Consider the following 19,694-nt stretch of genomic DNA (forward strand, 5'->3'; position numbering starts at 1 on the left):
GAAACTCCAATTTCATTTCTAAACTCTAGGTTATCTGAAAATATTACATTCTGGCTTTAAAAATAATTTTATATTCCATATGAAGGACCGAGGCTATGTGTAAAATAACTCTAACACACCTTCAGATATTCTTATGAGTGAATGCACTTTCTCATTGGACTCACTTAATAATGAGGAATCTTGATTAAATTTAATAGAGTTTTGGCTCAGGTTGGCATAATAAAGAGTTCATGGCCGGGAGTGGTAGCTCAGACCTTTAATCCCAGCACTTGGGAGGCAGAGGTAGACGATCACTGAGTTCCAGGCCACCCTGGTCTACAAAGCCAGTCAAGACAGCCAAGGCTACAGAGAGACTTTGTCTCAAAACACACACACACACACACACACACACACACACACACACACACACACACACACACACACACACACACACACACACACACACAGTTCATGAACTCAGTAAAGTTCAGATACAAGTACACAGCACCAAACTCTGATTTGTGGCCAAAGCTGTCATAATTCACAGAAGACTATTCTTTTTGTTTTGTTTTGTTTTGAAGACAGGGTTTCTCTGTGTAGCCTTGGCTATCCTTTGTAGCCTGTGTCCTTGGACTCACTTTGTAGACCAGCCTGGTCTCAAACCCAGAGACCCGCCAGCCTCTGCCTCCCAGTGCTGGGATAAAAGGTGTGTGCCATCACATCTGGCTTGAAAACTATTCTTTTAGTACATTTCTCAAATCAAATTCCATGCTACACTAATGGTGAATCACATTAAATGAACCTGCATTTTTAAAAAAGTACTTTAAAAGAGTAAGGCACTCAACTCAGTTTACTTAAGTCCATTTGAAAACCACGTCAGGTTTACACTTCTCTAAGGGATCCTTTACATTTTACAGTTAAGAAGAAAATTAAGCTTTAATTTTTATTTCTATCCCTCAGAGTCTTTGAGTTTTGAGAAAAAGAAAAATGAAATTGACTCTTGGGAGATCCCACCATCTCATCACAGCTGGCCTCCACAACCTATCATCTGGTGTTTTCAGGTTTTCTCTTTGCTGTTAAGAGCCTTTTGGGAAGTCTCCTTCCTAGGGTAAGTAAGAGTGAAAGTTATTTTATATGGAAGTACTCCTCAGTCTATAGTCTCTATCTTCTGTGAAAGGTCACAGGATAGAGCTGGGGAAAAAACATCTCTTGGTGAAATACACTGAGCAGCCCTTTGAAGAGTAAATACACATATTTTGGCACAGCAAGCTGTGAACTTGAACACCTGCTTAAAAACAAAAGGTAAGGAAAATTCAAGAGCAAGTACTGACCCTGACTTCATACCACCCAGAAAGTGTTAAAGAATTAGGACTCGAGCCTACCGAAAAACAGCTGAAGTGCATTTTAATTCTGTGACTTAAGGGCCTAATATGAAAGAAAAAAATTTTTACTAAAGTGATTCCATCATTATAGAGAAAACACAAGGACGTGAGAATTCAAATAAAGGGGGCCTGGAGAGATGGCTTATGAGTTATGGGCACTGACTTCTTCCAAAGGACCTGGGTTCAAATCCCAACACCCATATGGCAGCTTACAATTGTATGTATCTCTAAAATCTGATACCCTCATACAGGCATACATGCAGACAAAACACCAATGCACATAAAATAAAGGTAAGTAAATAAAATTTACACCATCTGTTTAGCCTGCTTTTCAGTGACCCCAAAAAGGAACACCTCATCAATGTAGCACCTCAGGCCCATGCTAGCTGCTTTCATCTAGGGGCAGTATCTTTTATGTCACTGCTTGGTCCTGTGCTCAATGCTTCAATTTTGCAACTTGCTCATTCTTACTTTAGGAAACACAGCATTGATTAACTGACCCCTAAAAACTACAGCCAGTGCAGCACGGTGGTGATTTTAAGAAGAATTGTTTAAGCAAATTCTTTATCCTTGTGTAACCAGCATTTTTGCCAGGGCTGAACAGTACCCAATACTTAAGTAATGGGATTTGTATAAGGTCAAGAAATGTTCGCTGTGACTGAAAATCAGTTGAGTAGTGTAAAAAGCAATGAACATATGTTTCTAAGATGCTGAGAAGTAAATAGAATCCTTTATCATGTGAATACGGATTTCCTCACCATGTAACTGAGCTAAATGATAAAATATGTACGACTATGAAAATGGTAGTCTTTTAATGGTAGCTTCACCTTCATTCCTATCATGACTAGGAATTATGATGTAGATGTTCCCTGAGTTAATTCAAATGCACTTGCCCACACGGCACATGGACAGAACAAAGGTTCATGTTGGAATGTTCTCCTCAATCAAGTTTTCACCTTATTGAGACAAGGTTTTCTCACTGACCTTGAGTTTAAGTGGCTAGGGAACCTTCAGGATTAGCCCTTCTCCACCTCCCCAGAGCTGGTACTACAGGCAACTGCTACAACACTTGGGCAGCAAACACTTTTCCTGACTGAGCTCTTCCATGGTCCTAAAAATTTTGTTTTAGAAATAGTACTTTCAGATGAAATCTGTAACACTATCTCTTGGATGGCTAGACTAACTTCAATGTTTTTATATAACTCAGATATTGGAAACTAAGTTACTTTTTTAAGAAGCTACATAGCAGGCTGATAGCACTGGCTGCTTTTCCAAAGGTCCGGAGTTCAATTCCCAGCAACCACATGGTGGCTCACAACCATCTATAATGTGATCTGGTGCCCTCTTCTGGCCTGCAGGTGTGCATGCAGACAGAGCACTGTATACACAATAAATCTTAAAAAAAAAAAAAAAAAAAAAAAAAAAAAGCAGCTATGTAGCTTGGCTTGGTAGCACATGCCTTTAATCCCAGCACTCAGGAGGAGGAAGAGAAGGTGAACAATTTTATCACTGAACATTACCTATTTCACAGAACAGGGGATCTCCAAGACAATGTAGATTTTGTTCTCCCCATTATATCCCAAAATCATTTATTTTACAACCACAAGAGAGTTCTTTGATTCAACAGTAATCCAGGTGTGGGACCAAAAAAGTTAACTTAAAATATTCTGCCCACTGTTCATTTCCCTAAATGCACTTTAAAAAAAAGTTTATTTATTAAGTACACAATGTTCTGCCTGCATATGGAGGGCACCAGATCTTATTATAGATGGTTGTGAGCCAACATGTGGTTGCTGAGAGTTGAACTCAGGACCTTTGGAAGAACAACCCTTGTTCTTAACCTCTGAGCCATCTCTCCAGCCCACCTAAATGTTCTTAACAAAAGCCATTTTCACAATTATATAGAAACACAACCTAGCTGGGCGTGGTGGCGCATGCCTGCAGTCCCAGCATTCGGGAGGCAGAGGCAGGCGAATTGCTGTGAGTTCAAGGCCAGTCTGGTCTACAAATTGAGTCCAGGACAGCCAAGGCAACACAGAAACCCTGTCTTGAAAAACTAAAAAACAAAGAAACACAACCTAAATAAAGCACAGGTGCTTCTGATGCAGATCTAGCTTTTCACCTGCCCAGATCACCAAAGCAGGACATGAATCTGCCTAAGAAATTGACCTTGGAGAAGCTTGAGAGAAAACAAGTCTTCAGTGATCTTCAACATTCCCAGAGCCTGGTAATAAATACAGTGGCAGCAACATCTAACAAAGCACCAATCACCATGAAGAAATGTCTGTTTCCCCTAACATACCTCCTTACCTTCCCTGGTGTTAGAACAAACCACAGACACACTATAAGAGACTACTGGTTCTCCTCCCTCTCCCAGTGTCATTAGGTGGTTAGGAGAAAGAACAGAAAAGGGCAAAAACACAAGACAGATAAGCTATGAAGTTTTAATATTTTTACATAGTTCTGAAATACACTACCCTGACTTATAGCCAAGTTCCTTAGTTTATGCTTTCTTTCCCAGTCTGTGGTGACCTTCCCATAATTGTATAAGGCAACTTATTTGAGAGCCCTTCCCCATGTCACATTCAGATGTCAGACCTCAAGATTCACCAAAAATTACAAGGCTTTTAATTTCACTTTTAATTATCTTTTACTTAATAATAAAATGAAAAATAATATATGAATACATACAATCTATATACATATATTTATTGCAAACACTTAAAATTCTTATTAAAATGATTTCCTTATTGTGAAAAAATATGACTTATTAAATGGCGTCCACACCAACTTCTCTGTACATACCCTCAATACCAATGTTAACAATTCCTTTAAAAAGGCAAAAGACACAAAAAATTTAGCATTTACCAAACCAGTCTGTACAAACCTTATCACCAGAGAGGGAAAAATAGCTTGTCGTAAGTAAGTGAATTTTCTTTTAAAATAAAAGCCCCAAATCATTTCCATTATTGCATTTTCTTTCTTCCTTTTTTTGGGGGGAAATAATCTGAGTTTTTTTTTTTTTTTAAAGTAACTCCTTTGAAATAATTTGTGCCTTACAGTGAGATCCTACATTAAACATACCATTTGAGAAATTCAGTCTTCCACTGTCACTTTTTACATAGATATTAAAATATATATTACTTAAAATATATTACTGGAAAGCTATCTTTAAATTGATCTTTAATAGTTGTATCAAATGTAAAGCATTAAAAAAAATAAAGTAACCAAGACTCTATGAAGCTGCTGCTTCACTTTAGGAAATGTCTACCTATTGCTTTGTTCAATAGGTATGTAGGTACTGAAACACAGGAAAAGGTCCCTGCCTGTCATCATGTTTCACAAGGTCTCTTTGGACTGTTCTAAAAATTGAGCTGCAAACTAACCATGGACAAATGTTTCACTTAGCATACATTGTTGTAACGCAATGGGAGACTTTCTTCTCCTAGTTATGATGTGAAGTCAGAGGGAAAACAATCCTGACACTGCTCATTCACAATGAGCTCGTAAGTAAACAGCAGTATAATGAGCAGAGGAAATCCCTCACTCTAGCAAACCATTTAACCAAAGAACTCATTAAGATTTTCTACAGTGGAGAAAGCAGTACAGAGCAATCAGAATGGTAACTGATGGGCCTGTTCTACATAGGACATTGCACCTTCACCTGGAAAGTAGCGAGGTCTTCCTTTGGCTATTAATTTACCTCTGAGATAGACTCTCAAGTATCCACATGGAAATGCAGCCTTCCCACCCCAAGAAAAGCTACCTCATTTGCCGGCTCTTACTCTTAAGAAATGTCACAGAACACCAAAGATAGCATCAGTGTCTTGAGCACAGAGGTTAAGGAACTGAACCAGGGCAAACTACCCCAGGCTATTTGTGCCTCCCCTTTAAATTAATGGGATATAGAATTCTGATTTTAAAAAAAGCAAAACAATAACAAAAAAATCAACCCTATATGATTCAGGGAGTGTTCTACTTGGGCAACTCAAACACTTAACAATCACACAGAGAAGACGCATTACAGAAATTCTCTGAGAGGCGGTGTGCAGAGGTGGTTACTTCAAGGCTGGAGAGAGGGCACACTGCCATGTGCATTAGGTATGATATTTTAAAACTTCACTAAAAATTGCCACCTGAACCCCAGAGAATAAGCTTAGCACTTACTGAACCATTTCAGAATTGAAAGTAAAAGAACTGAAAAGCTATAATGAACACTGTGTTAATAGGTATTGGAATGCCAAAGGGCCAGGCTTTGTTTTCCTCCTGTTCATTTATAAGATGAATGTTCCTCTTCTGAGACCATATTGGTTTAAAAAAAATTTTTTTATTTATTATGTATACAGTCTTCTGCCCACTTGTCCTCCTGTACACTAGAAGAGGGCATTAGATCACATTATAGATGGTTGTGAGCCACCATGTAGTTGCTGGGAATTGAACTCAGGACCTTTGGAAGAGCAGACGGTGCTCTTAACCTCTGAGCTATCTCTCCAGTCCCGAGACCATGTTTTAAAATACATAGATGAAATGGATTCTTATTTAATATATTTTCAATCTAAGGGGGCAGGGCTTTCTTGTTAAGCCCGAAGCAGTGTATCTAGCTGGTAAGTTCTGACTTTGGAATACTCTCGAATGCAAATGGAATCTGGTAAAGAGCAATCCTTAGAACCTATATGGCCTGATATGGATCAAGAAGAGGAACAAAGTGGTTTCCCCTTTAAATGGACTGGACAGTCCCTACTGCCTTTCTCCTGTCAACCCATTTTCAGATTAAGGGAACCACAGAGCAAAACCTTTCTTGTAAGCGAGGTAGAAAGTAGAAACACCACTTACAAGCTAGCCACTGACGACATGAACCATTCAGCCTCCTCCAGCAGACTAGACAAGGAGACTACTCAGACGTGGGCCTTGTAAGGTCCCACGGGGACTAACCCATGGTCCTGAAGGTGGAAGCAGAACCCTGGCTTCTATTCCCTCCTGGTCCTTCACTTCAGAACAAACACACTTAACCTTAAATCCTTGCAGCCTTTCTTTCCTCTTAGCTGTGCATTTACTGGAATAAAGGGGGGAAGACAGAAGGATATCAGATTCTCTTGACTGGTACTGAAACACAGAAATTAAGCCTGTAATTGCTTAGGGCCACAAAAGCAGGAAAGAAAAACGTAGTGAATTTCAGAATTTGGAGCAAGGACTGAGGAAACATTCCGAGTGTTTGATACAAGCAGGGCAGCCCAGGGGTAGCATCACAAGGCAGGCAGAACACATTACTGTCCCCTTTCCCCATCTGGAATGTGCCCTGGGTCTTATAAACAGCTTTTGAGCTACACCGACACTGGGCTGCAATGTTACATCACACACATCAGGAGACTTGAAATCAAACAATACAAATATTAAATTCTGGCTTTAACTGTGACTTAAGCAGTATTTAATTAAAATTTATAACTAGCTTGTTTTTAAAAAGTGTCTGTGTACCCTGGAACTTGCTGTGTAAACCATACAGGCCTTGAATTCACTGAGATCTACCTGCCTCTGCCTCCCAAGTGCTGTGATTGAAGGTGTATCACCATGTCTACCAACTAAAGTTTTTTGGTTTTTAACACAGATATCTTTGTTTATTTAGGTTTTGGGAGAGAGGATTTCTTTAGATACCCCTGGCTGTCCTGGAACTCATTATGAAAATCAGGCTGGCCTTGGTCTGCCTCTGGAGTGCTGGATTTTAAGAACAAAAACCAAGAAAGAAAAAGCAAAATTTCACATCCAGATATTCCATTAGTCATTTACAATGCCCTTTCACATCAGGCATCCCGGATGTGCACAGAACAAAAATTCTAGAATAGTAGATGCACTTTCTAAAACAGTAAACTATCTTCTTGTATTTTATGTGGGTAAACCATTTATAAGATGGCATGAGGGCACTGTGTCCGTCCCTCATGCTTGTTATGTCACAGCAGAACAGAAGGACTGGTAAGGACCTTTCCTACCTAAAATGGTTTGAGAGAACAGGAAAGAAGAGTACTTTATGTCCAGTGTTGAAATCATTCTTCCAAATTCCTTTAAGTTTTAGTTTCTTCAGTTTCATTTCTCTTTTCCAACAAGGTGCACACGCGTGTACACACACACACACACACACACACACACACACACACACACACACACACACACACACACACGGCTGCTCACTCCTCTGGAATTTCAGATCTGTTTGTGGGAGCCCATGGATGATACAGCGTCAGGATGTATTACTTATTATTGCTGGAACTATTGCCACGTACACACTAGACTAACACAGGAGTCCTTTAGAGGCAGACCCTTCAAAAACTAAGCCAGGACTGTCAGGGTCAAAAACACTGTCTGGGATCTTAATACCTTTCTAAAGTTCCACTGAAAATGGTTCCACCTAAAGTAAAGAGATGAGTAAACCCCAATCTAAACCCCACAAAGACCATGCTATCTGCGAAGAACCTGTAGCCAGTCTGTGAAGACATGACTAATCAGCATGACGGTCGCGTCCTGACACTCTTTCCTTCTCCTAGCCCCGGGAAAGGCCAGGTCAGACAGCTTCCTTTCTCCATGCATACCATTCAACTTTTCTGAGTCAAAAGAAATGGAACATAAATCTGAATGTAAAGTTAACACATCATTACCTAAATACTTGGAAAACAATGTTAAAACAAACTGTGACATTATTTACATGATTTTCTAAGTGCAAACTTGTCACCAATTCATAGTCAGACTTCTATACAAGGTGCTCTTCCTGTAAACATGAAGGCCTGCACTCTGTATTCCTGATTAATGTCTCTTGAGACAACTGAAACTTTATTTCTGTGATTTCAAAAGGGTGCAAGAACAGGACTTGTTAAGCCTACCCTTCCCTCCTTCACATACACTGTAGTCTTATTACCGAACGACGAGGCAGGAAACGCACAGTTTGGAAGGGCCAATGCAATCATCATGGCAGAAAGCTCCACATCCTTTGCACATGATCATGGCTTTCAACCGGCAGTAACATTTTGAAGGTGTGTCCTCGATGCTGTTCTCATCAGGAAAAGCCTGAACAGGAACTGTCTGGCCACAGCTGTTGGGATCCATAGCTTGGCTAGCAGGGATGGTAGTGACAGTCACTGAAAACGACATGACATCCCCTACACTGCTAGATACCTGGCTACCTGGTCCAGCACAGTTACGGTCTGTTTCTGATGTGGAGACATTTATCATACCTCTATAGCTCGGCCCTATCTGTGTGGGGCTCCCATACAACTTAGGGGTTTGCAGTGGTGGAAGGAGCAGAGGTTGATGTGTGGGACTGTCTGCAGGGAGAGAAAGAGCAGTAGAATTGAAAAGCTCAGGGCTGCTACACACTGTCTTACCTCTCACAGCCTGAGCCATTTGCTTATGTGCTGCCTGAATAAAATCTCTGGCTAGAGTCTTTTCATCAAATGTTTGGCCTCTAGAGAGTATGTAATTCTCCTTGCCTAAAGTGGTTTGCTCACTCACTGGTACCTCAGTCTTACCATTCTTGCTAGCTAAACAATCATTGGTGGATGGAGTTTCTCCATGATGGGGATGCTTGCCAGAATTCTGAAAAGCCCAGGGCTCCTCTTTCACGGACACAGGCTCCTGCTCGTCACTGACACTCTCTTCATCAGTTTCATCATCTTTGCTGCTGCTGCTGCCTTCTCCAGGTGTGTTTTTAAAATCTGCATATCCCATTCTCATGGCTTCAGTGGGGCTACTTAAACAAAATCTCTCCTCAGGATTTACAGAATGGGCCCTCCTAACACTCTCTGAACCCCGGCCATAGGTGGAAATATTAAGCAAATAGTGACCTGCCATTGCAGGCTTGGATGTCCTTCTGCCAGCAAAACCCAGCATGAACTTCTGGCTTGTGGAGATGTCTTCCAAGTGGAAACCTGAGTGAGGGAAGTTGAACTGAGAGGGGGGCACAAATGAAAGAACACTCTGTCTCTGGGCCCTCTGGATTAGAGTCTGAAAAAGCTGCTCCTGCGTTGCTTTACTGAGTCCTCCTTGGTGAGTGTCACCGCAAGAGTCCCTTGGGTCCTTGACTGTGAAGACTGGCTGTGGACCCTGGGAAAGCTGCTTACCCTGCAAGGGTTTCCCTCGCTGCTGCACAGCCAGATGGGCCTGCCTGCTGTTAGCTTCCTCTCTAGAGCTACTATATAATGCTCCTATCCCCCTTTCCTCTTTTGTAGTCAGTGGAACTGTCTTCATTTCAACTTTGGTGAGAGGTTTGGGTAGAATCTGCTCCATGGGAACATCTTTGCCCTGGAGCAGCTGAGTAACTAAAGGATTATTAGCAGGAATACTAGAACTTGGTCTTGAAATAGGCCCGTTCATATTTGCAGAAGTTCCTGGGGTTTTAAGGCTAGAAGTTCCTGGCAAAGTGCTGGAGGGCAGAGCTGATGCAGTAGATGCTGGAGCTCCACTCATCTGGGGCACAGGGAGGTTTTCTAAACCCGCTGTTGTCAATAAAGATGTTACAGGGGAGGAAGTCATATCTGGTGGAGCAGAAACAGTTGTCTTGGCTGAGGCTGAAGGCTTTGGTGCATTCTTATTAGAACCTGCTTTGGGCTCAATTGTGCCATCAGCTACAAAACAGGCAGGCCCTGCTGGAAAAGGAGCTTTTTCCCGCCTGCAACTACTAAGGTCTTGTGGGTGACAAGAAGAGGCTGCTATGGCTGTTGCCTTGTGGGGGTTCAGTTTTTCACTGTTTGAGATCTCTATGTGGGCTGGTGCTGGGATGGTTGTGCATGATCCACTGATGGCAAGTGCTGCAGGCACTGAGGAGGTTTGCTGTAGTTGTGCTCCAGGGACACCAGGAGGCTGTGCTTGGCCTGGTGAATTGGTCTCAGGTTGGGGATCACAGGGTAAAAGCTCTCTCGTACCTCCCCTGCTTCCAATTCCTGCCAGTTCCAGTGTGGGACCCTTTCCAGTTGTACTGACTCTGTCTGAGCCTGGACTCCCTCCTCCAGCAGTTTTCCTTTCACCACCCTCTCTTGGACTTTGTCCACCCCCAGGGCCAGGTCCTGGAATGGTCCCTCCAACTGAGGCGGCTGCAGCAGCTGCAGCGGCTGCTGCGGCTGCTGCCCTCTGTGCTTTGACCAATTGGGCTTTTGCTTTGATGTCTGCCAGAGTTCTGGCTCCTGTTCTGTAAGGACTAGTGATGGAGATTGGAAAACGAGCCCTGGGAGAGACCTGCGATGTAGAAAACAGCATCGGGGAGATTCTGGAGACCGGGATCTGAAAAAAGGAAGGTATGAGGGAAAGCAGAGATCAGCTTTCAGCTGTAGACTAGAGCAGATAACACAATGCATCCATGACACACATGGCTGCTCTATGACTAAAAAAACACACACTGTGTCTAGGGTTCAACCCTACTCTGCCCACCCACCTAAGGAATCGTGTGCATAATGTCTGCCACTCATTTTTACACCCGGTGAATACTGTACTTACTTAAGTAACCTTGTAAAAATATATATGTGATTTTGGGTCCTATCCTCAGAATGGCTAGAAAAATACGGATAACAATTTTATTTATTTATTTATTTTTGTTTTTCGAGACAGGGTTTCTCTGTGTAGCCTTGGCCATCATGGACTCGCTTTGTAGACCAGGCTGGCCTCGAACTCATAGCGATCCGCCTGCCTCTGCCTCCCGAGTGCTGGGATTAAAGGCGTGCGCCACCACGCCCGGCCAATTTTATTTATTTATTTATTTTGTTTGTTTGTTTGTTTTTTTGAGACAAGGTCTCTCTGTGTTAGCCTTGGCTGTCCTGGAGTCACTTTGTAGACCAGGCTGGCCTTGAACTCACAGCGATCCGCCTGCCTCTGCCTCCCGAGTGCTGGGATTAAAGGCTGGGATTAAGTGCCTCTGCTATTAAAGGTAAAAAAGGTATGTGTTGCTATGACTATGCCAACTAAAACTACTGTTTTTTTTTTTTTTAAATATCATAAAATAATCTGATTCTTGTCCTAAAAAAGACTTTAGAAGTTAAGGAAATGAACTACAGTGTATCTATAGAGTATTTTCAGTCTGGCTGAGTTTAAAGGAGCAAAAACCTGTTAACATTCTAGAGTATTTAATTTAAAAAATTAAGTGATCAAATTCTAAGAAAAGCATGCCATCTTTCTGTAAATTCTTCAATTATAAGTTAATTGTAAAGTCAGTATTTCTCATTACTCAAAAAGTCAAAAGTATTAAAAATCAAATCTTTATACTTCAAAAATCAGTGTGGTATTTTGTACCAGTTGTCATAAAATTGACGTACTTAAAAAGCAAGTTTAATACTTAGTTCTAAAAGCTTACAAAGCATTATTTACTCAGCACATAAATACTTAAAAGATGTGTGGTTAAGAAAGAAGCTATCATTGTATCTTGTTAATATAGAGAGGAGACTATAGGACAAAATAGATAAAACTAGGGAAAATAAAACACAAGAAATTTGTTTAGAGACAAATGACCTTATTTAAAAATACTCCTAGCTAAGCCTAGTAACACCAGCCAGTTATCCACTGAGGTGTGTGTTGAGTGACGAGTATACTTACGTAGACCAAAGCTATCCTCAAACTTGTGACTCACCTTGGTATTACAGGTATGTGTTACCATGCCAGGCTCACAAAACCACTACTTAAGGATATCACCCTACCTAGCATAATACAAGATGACTTAAAAGTCATCAGTATTACACATTGAAATTAAACAAGGACAAAACAATTAAAAGTTTTTGTATTCTTTTTTTTTTTTTTTTTTTAAAGACAGGGTTTCTCTGTGTAGCCCTGGCTTTCCTGGAACTTGCTGTGTAGACCAGGCTGGCCTCGAACTCACAGTGATCCACCTGCTTCTGCCTCCCAAGTGCTGGGATTAAAGGTGTGCACCACCACCACCAGGCCAGTTTTTGTACTCTTAAGTTTCAATTACTTTTTGTGTTTATGAAGCATTAATGAGATGTTATATTTTGCTTTTAAGACTAGAATAATATAAACCATTCAATGGTGGAAAGAATAACAATATAACTTACTGATTAGACACGTGATAAGCAAAGTCATTACATTCTTTTACTTTTTTGTTTATTTGTTTTTCAAGACAGGGTTTCTCTATGCAGCCAGCCTTGGCTATCCTGGAACCCACTCTGTAAGCCAGGTCTGCCTGCCTCTGCCTCCTGAGTGCTGGGATTAAAGGTGTGCTCCACTACAGCTGGGCTAGACTGTTACTTTGAAAAGTAACATAAACCAAACAAAATACACCCAATTGCAACACCTTTACTAAAATTGCTTAAAAGTCCTTTTTGTTATGGTTTAAGACAAGGCATCAATGTTTTAGTCAATTCCTTATCTTTTCCAGTTATCTTTCCACTGCTGTTATTTATAGGTATGTAGAAACAAACTGGCTAAAACATTTTATTTTGTTATAAATTACACTAAGCTGTGGGTATAAGATAAAACAGTAACTAAAACAACTTTTGAGAAAATCCAATGACAGGAAAAATTCTATACATCTGGTCTGAATTGATTCAAGCCTTCATTGTAGAATTGCTCTAGGTTAAACTAAAATGTAACACAGTTCCAAGGTCGAGAATTTATCTCTGATTTGACATTCACAAAAGAAAAATTTTTGGTCAATAATTGCAGCACTCAAGAAGCAGCAACTGAAAGATTGAGAATTGAGTGCCTGCCTGTGCTTTGTAGCAAATCTTTGCCTCTAGGATGTGAGTAGTTAAGTGTCAAGTGGTTTGGTTACTCAGGCTCCTATTCAAATATCAAGAAAGAACTATAGGAAAGTATTTCTAAAGGCTGATTATTACTAGTTTTACTTACATAACACCACAGTTATACATATGCTAAATGTATGCGACTGCTTCTATGTTAACACCACCAGTTATGAAATTCAGTGGGTACAAACACTTTCTCACCTTGAGAGGTGGGACTTTTCGCACTTGGACCCTGTCCCCTCTATTAAGAAAGGGCTGTGAAGAGACCTGAAATGGCTGCGGGTGCTGGCGATTCTCAGTGATGCGTGGTCTTTTCTCCCAGCTGCTAGTGGTCTCTTCTTGGATAAGAGAAGATTTCCTCTTGAGACTATCTGGGATCTGATCAGTAAGGGTTGCTGGAGGCATCTTCATTTCAGGGTCCAGGGGACTGGCTTCTGAAACAGGCTTTGCTATGGGTTTTTCTAACCCAGCATTTTTGGATTTGCTTGGGGATATAGCTAACACTTCTTGGTTCTCACTTTTGCTATTATTAGAAGTTGTGGTGACATGATTTTCTTTCTCAGACTCTTGTTCAGCACAGGCAACTGGCTTCTGCTCTAAGAGACCCTCATCCTTAGGGCACTTGATGGGCTTCACGGTGATAAGCTCATTTTTATTGCTAGCTGATGCAAGGAGGGGATCTGACGACCCAGAGTTTGGCTGTGCCTCATCTTGGCTTTCTTCTTCTTTTCTGAATGGTGATGGTATTTGCACTGCTTCTTCTTTAAACTCTGACTGAGGAACTACTGGGATGATTATGCCAGGAGAGGCATCTGAAGGAAGTATGGATTTTGGTTGCTCAGCTGTGGTTTTCTTTACTTTGGGGTCACTAGAGGAAGCTGTCAGTTTCAGTGAATCTTCAAGGCTTAAACCAGAACTAAAAAACAAGGAGTTATTAGGTGGGAAACAGTTCATATTACTGAACACATAAGAAATATAGGCTTTGTCAATAATGAGGAAACACCTGACACATAAAGTATTTTTCTGTAGGCCTCTTGAGCCAAAGTAATTAAATTCAAATCCCAATTCTCGACAAGATACTGACTGACTAGGCTTATGCATCTTAGTTTCTTTACTTGTATACTGGAACTAACAACTTCAGTGCTGCTATGATGAACTTACTCCATGTGAAGTACTCACTTGGCACACAATAAAAATAGCATTATTGTCCCTTCTGCTTATATAGTAGTCACATTGCCTAGAGACTCACAGGCAACCTACAAGAACCTAAAGAAAGGCGAAGTGCTTTTACTCGAGACTAAGATCAGAACCGTGATCGACTCTGTTTACTATTGTTTGTGGAAAGGTTGGCCCAAGACTTCTAAGGGAACCTGAGAAGACAGTTATTAATATTCTCCAGATATAGTGAGAATTTTGGCTTCTTTAAAAGCCCAGCTATGTGACCATGTTTTTGTTTTAATGCCAAGTGTGGGATATGAAGCCGCTTTATATTGTCCACAGCAGCAAACTATGTGTCTTGTGCTCCAGTAGGGGCGTGATTTTGCCAGCTGAAGATAGTTTACATTTGGAATTCTGAGTACTCTTGACATGGGGTAAATGGCAGAGCCCAGAGGGGTGTCTGCCTCCCACTGCTGCTCCTGGTGGCTGTAGCTGTGGCTTGACTAGAAGGAATTGGAGATACCCTGTCAAACCAAGATTGGGCTTGCTCCAAGGAACTCTATATCCCTAATCAGCAGGAAGTAGCTTACAGAGGTCCATATCCTTTCCCCCTCTCTAAGCTTCTTTCTCACCTTCCTAATGTTGGTGGACTGGAAGGGATTGGTGTGGAGAAGAGTGGTAGATGTAAGAACTGAATAAAATAGATTAAAAAAAAAAAAAGCAACATCCAAAAGCTAAGAATTGGAACTGAGTTTGTAGGGATCGTGTTTAAATTTCACTTAGTCTAGGTCTAAAGTTCTGAGGTTGTGTGCTATTGCGTTATCTGCGGGTAAGAGTAAGCTGGGACTTGCACTGTGGGCTAGCAAAAAGTAAAACTAATTTTTAAGGGTTACCAGTGATTCTTTTTAATGTTTTACAATATTACTTAACAAGAAACAATCAATTAAACTTTCTCTGAAACCTTAACAGAATTCTAGGGCCAGCAAGATGTCTTAGCAGAAAAAGGTGCTTCCTTGACCACCTAGGTTTGAACCCGGGAACTCACATGCTAAAGAGAATAAACTCTCAAAAGCCATCTTCAGGTTTCCAAATGCACACTGTGGCATATGCACCTACAGAAGTACTGTAACTTATAGTAGTATACTCATCATCAATTTTATATCTCAAAGCAGAAAATTCAGAATTGGAGACTCTTAATTTTAATAGGAATCTATCTTAAGTGACTTTGAAGGGGATCAATAAACAATATACTTGGAGCTAAGAAAAAGCCCTTAATTTCTCAGTCTGTGGTGGATGAAGTTTTCTCATTGGCTTTTACTGATATGCAGAAGGAAGGAAGACTAACAAACAGGAGTTGGAATATGTAATCCTATTCAAACCAACTATCTATGAAATGTCTCCAGTAAAATTTAAGTTTGAGGTTTGTTTGTTTGTTTTTTTTGGGGGGGGGGTTCCTAAAATTTAAAAAAAAAAAAAAAAAAAAAAAAAAGCTGCTTCAGACTGAGGCTCTTTAAAAATAAAGTGTGTGTCTTGATTTAGTGATGCACATCTCCCAGTCGCAGAGGAAGGACTTTAATCGCATGTTTGGTATAATGGCCCACATTACATGATTCTTAGGATTCCTGGCTGATTTTTGACTAAGTTACATTTTGGACAGTTACTGTAAAAAATGCACAGAACTCTCAAGTATTATTCTATCTCATTAAATTACTAGGAGCCAGTCTTTTGCAATTTAAGATTAAAAAAGAAGAAAAAAAATTCAAACCTTTTTTTAAGCAAGAGGAACCCACTCTGTTTACAATGTAATCAAGGACTATGAGTGATACAATTCTATACACCCATGATCTTTTAGAAATAGAAACAAAACAAAAGGTTATTGTTTTGTTTTACAGATAGGGTTTCTCTGTGTAGCCCTGAATGTCCTGGACTCGCTTTGTAGATCAGGCTGGCTTTGAACTCACAGTGATCCGCCTGCCTCTGCCTCCTAAGTGCTGGGTAGCGTGCGCTACCATGTCTGGTTCAAGGCTATACTGTTCTTAATGAAAAAGAATTCATGTAATAAAAAATTACAGGAAACTAGGTACTAGACTTTCTAATAAGGTGAAAACATGGAGGCATCACATGACCAGTGTAGGAATTAATGTCTGCAGTACAGGCTCCTTTAGCTTACCTCTGGCCATAGTAGCTTTCAAAGAATTGTTCCTTCCATGGCTCTACTTTCTTCTCCTTTTCAATCTCTTGCCGAATTCTCACCTGCATTTCAGGGGTAAATTCACCTGCAATGTGTCAAACAAACAAACAAACAAACAAACACAACAACAACAACAAAAAAAACCAGAAAAGCATTATTCATAGATTCCAATCATAACTCATACCGGACAGAATACTATCATATCAAAGCAACAAACTTCCCAAATAACCCAGCCAGAAAGGAGATGGAAACACCACTAGGTGGAGTACAGACATAGTCACAAACTACCCTGTAGTTTTCAATGCGCAGCTAAGGCCCACAGTACTTGTTCTGTGCCTGCTCTCCAAAGTGTCTTCTTTCAGTTACAAATATATACCACGGAGGTTTCTTTTCACCTATAACATCAAATTCCTAATTTATTTCCCAATGGAATGAAACTAATAAATGTGTGTCAAGACACAGTCCAAAAATGGAGTTGTGTGAGATTTCAAAGTGGTTACAAGAAAGTCCAAAGACCTCAGCTTCTTCAAAAACACAGAATTGTCCTGCCCATCCTGGGTGTATCAGATGAGAGTGAGTTTATCTCAGATGATTCATTACAACTGGCTATTATTATTTATATGCCTCTATGGAAAAACATTGATTTTGAGTGGGTGGCTTGCCCTTTAATTGGACACTTTGCTCATGTGACTCCTCTTAACCCTCAGAATATGTACTGGCCAATGCTCTGAATAAAGTTGTCTATTGCATGAGACTTCAGCCTACTTAAACCCGTTTTCTCAGGCCCCATTGCCAACTAGAACAGTCAGTCTGTGTGTGTGTGTGTACGTGTGTGTACACATTCCATCTGTGAATGTGTGTGTGTATATACATATATACATGTATATATTCATTTTTCAAGTTCTGCTCCTCTAGCGGATCACCTTCCAACCTGTTCCAGTATCTCATCCTGTGAGGTGCACCTGCGCAGACCCTGGCAACCACATGGCAGCACACTTACCTTCTGAAAGTCTTTCCTTCCAGCCTTGGGCTGCAGAAGTAAAGAACTCATTGTTAAGGGCTGAGCCATTCAACTTCATCAAGCCATCCGGACCAACCTAGATCAAAGAGCAAGCCAGGGGAACCGTTCAGAGAAAGAATGAAGACACGCACTTCATACTGGAAGAGAACACTGTGCAGAATCCATCCTATGGGACATGGGCAGCTCCTTCTTTTTATCTTAAACAAAACAAAACACTGTAATACCATTTTCTTTAAAAAAAAAAAAAAAAAGCCTGGGCTAGGAACAGTGAGGATTGTTTTGAGTTTGAGGCCAGCCTGGTCTACAAAACAAGACCAGGACAGCCAAGGCTACACAGAGAAATCCTGTCGTAAAAAGAAAAAAACCAAAAACACATAAATAAATAAATAAATAAATAAACAAATCCTTTCCCATGTACTTCTTTTCCTTTCTCCCCTTTGAACTCCATTCCACAATGGTGGAAAAAGGCTGTTCACTGAATGACACTTATATCCGTATCTCTTTCACTTCTAAGCAGAGTTTATTATTTGGTAACAAAACAACACACTATAATGTAGTTTTCTAACAAACTACATTGTGCAAGTCTCTTTGTCAACTGGAATATATTTAGCTTTTCTGAAATTGCTGTATATTATTTCACTGCATGAGTGTATTTTAATTAATTTACCAGTTTTCTAATGTTCAGCATGTGCTTTGCTACTACTGTTTCCCCATAATTAATAAAAGAGCAACAAAGATCCTGACACAGATGATTGTACTAGTGCTTTTTAAATTTTCACTTCTTTGTTTGAAACAGGGTGTCACTACATAGGGCAGGCTGGCCTTGAGCTCAAGAGGTCTGCCTCCTATGGGCTGGGATTAAAGGACTGTGTCATCTTGCTCAGCTGTACTAGTGAGTTTATTCCTAAGGAATGCATTCCTAGAACAAAACACAATTAATAGGTACTTTCTTAAAATGTTAACACTTCAAGCAATATATGAACATGAACATACAATGTTCTTTTCCTTGCCAACAGTATCAACATGTAATTTAATTTTTGACAACCTGATGGGTTTGGTTTTTTTCTTTTTTTTTTTTTTTTTTGGTTGTTCAAGACAGGGTCTCTCTGTGTATCCTTGGCTGTCCTGGACTCACTTTGTAGACCAGGCTAGCCTTGAACTCACAGCGATCTGCCTGCCTCTGCCTCCCGAGTGCTGGACGTGATGGGTTTGAAATGGTAGATGATTGCTTGCCTGACTCTTTGTTGTTTGTTGCTGTTGCAGGGTTTTAACCACTAAGGTCTGAGGTGATCTTATGAAGTATTACTTCCTATCATTTTCTTGGTTTTCTATTAGGCTGCTTATCTCTATCAAGTTGTGAGGCATGCTCCCATCTAATGCATGGTTACAGATGTTGTTTTCCCATGTGTGTTTACTAAGTTTGTTTCTGATGCTTTGCCCAAAGGTCTGACTCCTTTTCTTATGGGCTAGGGATGTTATCTCCAGGGTAGAGTGCACAGCACATGGCGGAGGCGGGATCCTCTTTATTATTGTGTGTGTGTGTGTGTGTGTGTGTGTGTGTGTGTGTGTGTGTTGTAGAGTGCAAAGCACATGGCGGAGGCGGGATCCTCTTTATTATTTTGTGTGTGTGTGTGTGTTTGTTTGTACATGCGCTCACCCACTGTGTGCAATGATATCTGTGTGGAGGTCAGAAGACAACCTATAGGCATTAGCTCTCTCCTTTCACCATGTTGAGTCCTAGGGTACAACTGGTTGTCAGGCTTGACTGCAAATTCTTTTACCCACTAAACTACTTCACAGGACATTAGAAATTTTTTAAATGAAAAAAAAAAAAAAATTATGTATGTAGAATCTGAGTTTTCTATTTTGGTTTTTAAAAAGCATTAACTCTTATATAAAATAGTATGAAAAGGCTCCACACAAATCACGTACAAAAAATACTTTGTTTACAGTATTCTCAATGTAAACATTATCCACATTGAATACATGGTAACCTAAGCTACAAGTTCACTTAACTAAAATGGTGTCACTCATTTTGTTTATTTTATTGATAGCTCATATTGAAAAAACAAACGCTGGCCGGAGGCAGGTGGATCTCTGTGAGTTCAAGGCCAGCCTGGTCCACAAAGAGAGTCCAGGACAACCAAGGCTACACAGAAAAAACCTGGCTCAAAAAACAAAGCAAAACAAAAAACTTGTAGGATTGCCCTCTGCAAGAAGCTGAACTAGAAACTCCTCAT

At 40.4% G+C, this 19,694-nt stretch overlaps 1 protein-coding gene across 3 annotated transcripts in view; it reads right to left on the reverse strand.

Annotated features, from left to right (window-relative positions):
- Positions 1-7,539: 7,539 nt before the first annotated feature.
- Positions 7,540-19,694, reverse strand: part of Asxl2 (ASXL transcriptional regulator 2) — an 83,108-nt gene continuing 70,953 nt past the window's right edge. For all 3 annotated transcript variants that reach the window (XM_051142701.1, XM_051142658.1, XM_051142745.1), the window contains 4 exons: positions 17,434-17,530; positions 16,413-16,518; positions 13,286-14,000; positions 7,540-10,619 (listed from right to left, as the gene is read on the reverse strand). In XM_051142701.1, coding sequence (XP_050998658.1) covers positions 8,259-10,619; positions 13,286-14,000; positions 16,413-16,518; positions 17,434-17,530 — 3,279 coding nt within the window. In that variant the 3' untranslated portion in view covers positions 7,540-8,258. The remainder of the gene's footprint in view (positions 10,620-13,285; positions 14,001-16,412; positions 16,519-17,433; positions 17,531-19,694) is intronic.

The sequence above is a fragment of the Acomys russatus genome, chromosome 1 (assembly GCF_903995435.1).
Source record: "Acomys russatus chromosome 1, mAcoRus1.1, whole genome shotgun sequence".
Lineage (NCBI taxonomy): Eukaryota > Metazoa > Chordata > Mammalia > Rodentia > Muridae > Acomys > Acomys russatus.